Source organism: Elephantulus edwardii, unplaced genomic scaffold (assembly GCF_000299155.1).
Source record: "Elephantulus edwardii isolate Elephantulus edwardi_28Jun2011 unplaced genomic scaffold, EleEdw1.0 scaffold00544, whole genome shotgun sequence".
NCBI classification, from domain to species: Eukaryota; Metazoa; Chordata; class Mammalia; order Macroscelidea; family Macroscelididae; genus Elephantulus; species Elephantulus edwardii.
In genome coordinates, this window is record NW_006400294.1 from 131,805 (window position 1) to 135,415 (window position 3,611).

Here is a 3,611-nt window from a genome sequence, read left to right on the forward strand (position 1 = left end):
CTTTGATGTACCTTCTGAGAGATGTGTAAACAATATGAAATGGTTCCGTGAGGTGATAGGAGAAATCAAGACATATGGATATAAACACATCTGTTTGTATTTAGACATAAATAACATTTAGATATTGTGTGTAATGTAGAAACTCATCATTCAACTGTCAAAGTTGAAACAGGTTATTAAAATGCCAATATCTTGCTCGGGCTTAAATAATATTTAGCACACAAAAATATCTTTGGATGTCTACCCACCGGTCTGGAGTAGATGCAGACTCACATACAGATCTTACCAGACAGAATATTCTTATTAAAAAGTGCTGAGTTTCGGGAAATAAAAATTTATATTTGGATTTTTAGCTGCACAGGGATTAGTTTCTCTATTCATGTTTTTGTTACATGGTTAAATGCATTTACGTTAATGTCAGGAGAGGGAGAAAGAGATGAGGCTGGGGTAGGAAGAAATGGTTCACACAACTGTAGAGACTGACAAGCCACAAGTGGGTCAGATGTTAGGCTGGACGGTGGCATCCATGCATTTGTTCCCTGCTTGGAGGTTTAAAATCATGGTTTTACTGAATATATCTAATAGTTCCTTTAATGGTCTGCCTCCTAGTTTCTTGCATAATGGCTGGAATATTATAAAAATATTTTAAAGAAAAATACTGTGTTACAGGGTGGGGGTAAAGTCAGAGAAAATGGCATTTGTTGAAACTCAGGACACTTTCAAGGTTCACTTACCACTACCTTGGTCTTGGAAATGACTCATAATTGACCTTTCACGGGTTTCCAAGCCTGTGAATCTCACAGGAAACTGCCCATCTTTCTCGAACAGAAGAACGGGTGGATTCGAAGAGCATGAGAGACCGGATGTGGGTTGGGCTTTAGTAGCACAGTAGAGCTCCCTCTAGAATAGCTAAAGCCGAATCGCCTTACCGAATTTGAAACAAGAAACGAGAATTTTGGCAGCAATTAAAGAGAAGAAAGCATTAACCCGCACTTGTGTCTAAAACGTGGCAGTTCCTGGAGTAGGAGGGGGTGAAAGCAGGAGAAGGAAGCTGTTCAGGAAACAATTAGGGACATTCTCTGCAGCTCTAGCAGCAAAAACCTGTGCCTTGGCGAGGGTTAAGGAAGGATCAGTAGGATGGAAGTTACCTACAAGCAAGCAGATGATGCACCCCCCTTTGCTGGGCTTCTCTTCCCTCAAGGGGCCTGAAGGAGGAGGGAGTTTTTCTTGGCTCCCTGGGCAGATAATGACGGCGGAGGCGGGGCTGTGTAAGCAGGCCTAGAAGGGTGGCTCGCGTTGCTGCAGAGAGGAATCCTTGAGTCCTCTGCGTTGTTTGTTCCCTTGCAGTCTCTAGGCTTGCTACGCCAGCTTGTGCCCCAAACACAATCCCCAAGAGACCATGGCCAAGTCTAGGGGTCCTCTGTACCTCTGGGTATGCTTGGCCGCAGCGCTGGCCTCTTTCTTGGTGGGATTTATGGCAGGTAAGTGTTCAAAACTCTCTCCTCCCCTCCTCCTCTCCCAGTCAGTTTCTGCCCTGGGGCTTACTTAGGCTTTTCTCTGCAGAAAAGTTTCTCCTACAAGCCAGTCTAGGAGCTAGAAGGAGTTGAGCTGAGCGCTGGGCTTGCCCCAGGCCAGCTGAGCGCCTTATGTGGAACTCTGGGAACTTCAGTAAATTGAGAAACCAAATAGAACAATAATCAGAGTGTGACTGAAATTCAAATGTACTCATTCCTCATTGAATGCAGACTATTACTATTTGGGGCTTTTGGAAATAGTTTATGATTCTCATCTGCTGGACTGAAAAAGCTAGTTTCCTTTCTAAGCAATAATGAGTCAAAACTTTCAGCCAATATGAATAGCATTCCAAAGACTGTTCTTTCCTTGTCGTTTATGAAAATTAATGCTGTCTGTGTGTTGGGCACAATGTTACTCAGGAGAAAACAAGAATGGAGGAAGGAGATTATGCCTTGATGCCCAATTTGTAAAAATAATTAGACAGTGTAACTTAAGTATACTTGTGTCATCCAACCCCAAAATGCCTTGCCATCAGAATTTACATTTTTCCACCTTGGACTTAACATAAGTATTTTTGTTTTTAAAATTTGCCATGGTCAGTTTCTTAGGTTTAGGGCATTACTTTAGTTTCTGATTTTTACAAAAGTCAAAAGCTCTTTATTTAATTTGTGTTATTTCTCTCCCCCACCGGAGGCTGGTTTATTAATAAGCCTCTCCAAGAAACTGTCACTTTACTGCGTTATCATCAAAGTATAAGGTGGGAATTGATATCTGAAATGCAAGCAGAAAACATTAAAGCATTCCTTCGGTAAGTTGACTTTACATATTCTACCTTAAAAGTAATTAAAAAAATAAATTGTTAGAATATGATAGAATGAAATATGTTGTTTATATTAAATTTAATTTTGGGGAGCAATCAACAGTGTGTGAAACTGTATATTAACTGATTTATGACAACTTAAAATATCTCATTTAAAAAACCTGTTTAATCCATTTGGATGCTATAAGAGTAGTATCCGTAACCTCATCAATGGGGAAAGAGTAACTGGTTAGTTTATAAGAGATGTTTCAACTTTTTATAACTTTTCACTTGAACTGAATGCTCTTTGTTCCTCAAGCTTTGGTTTAATTAGCAGGTTGGTTCCTCAGGAACAGTTTGATGTTTATTAACCAGGGGTTTAGAGAAAAGGGGAGTACAGTGTAAATTCTGTCTGCCACAGTTAAAATTTTACTATTCCAACTTGAAAAGCAATAGGAGACAATAGTTCACAAATAGAACAAAATGCTCACCAATAGGGCAAAATGAAGGCAGATGAGATCTGTGTGAATCCATCAGACCTTAACTGTGAAAGAAGTATGACAGTGAGGTGGAAGGTGATTATGAACTTCTTGAAAGCAATGAATGACATTTGTTTCTATATTCACATGTAAAACATTTAAAATCAGCTTTATTGAACTATCATTTACATATGAAAGTTCAATGGTTGAGGCTTTTAAAAGATGTACAAACTCAACAAATAACCTCTTCAATCTAGATACAGAAAATTTCCAATAATTTCCCCCCCCTTCACCTCTAGCCTAGGCAATCACTGATTTACCAGCTACTCCACCAGGAGGAAGAGAAGAAGTCTCCTCCAGTGTAACTTAAATTCTTTTACTGGAGGAGAGCCATCTGTGAATTGGTTCAGACTTGATGGTACATGTTGTCATTGTTGTGTACCATCAAGTTGGAACCAATCCATAGCCGACTCTCTGATGAGTTTTCAGAGACAGTTACTTTGCGCAGGAGGAGATTGCCCAACCTTTCTGTCACAGAGCAGCTAGAGACTGTAACTGCTTACCTTCGGGATTGCACCGCAACTTCTTGCCACTAGGCCAGCAGGGCTCCTGAGGGTACATGTTGTTGTTATGTGCCATCGACTTGCTTGCGACTCATAGCGACCCTATGTACAACAACCCTAAACTCTGCTCTGTCCTGTGCCAATCACACTGTCTCTGACACTCCCATCCCGATTATCCCAGTCACTGATTCAATCCACCTCATAGAGGGCCTTCCCCTCCTGCGCTGTCCCTCCACCCTCCCAAGCATGATGTCC

At 41.0% G+C, this 3,611-nt stretch overlaps 1 protein-coding gene across 1 annotated transcript in view; it reads left to right on the forward strand.

Annotated features, from left to right (window-relative positions):
* Positions 1-1,399: 1,399 nt before the first annotated feature.
* Positions 1,400-3,611, forward strand: part of NAALAD2 (N-acetylated alpha-linked acidic dipeptidase 2) — a 114,433-nt gene continuing 112,221 nt past the window's right edge. The window contains exons 1-2 of the mRNA XM_006903226.1: positions 1,400-1,481; positions 2,209-2,323. Coding sequence (XP_006903288.1) covers positions 1,400-1,481; positions 2,209-2,323 — 197 coding nt within the window. The remainder of the gene's footprint in view (positions 1,482-2,208; positions 2,324-3,611) is intronic.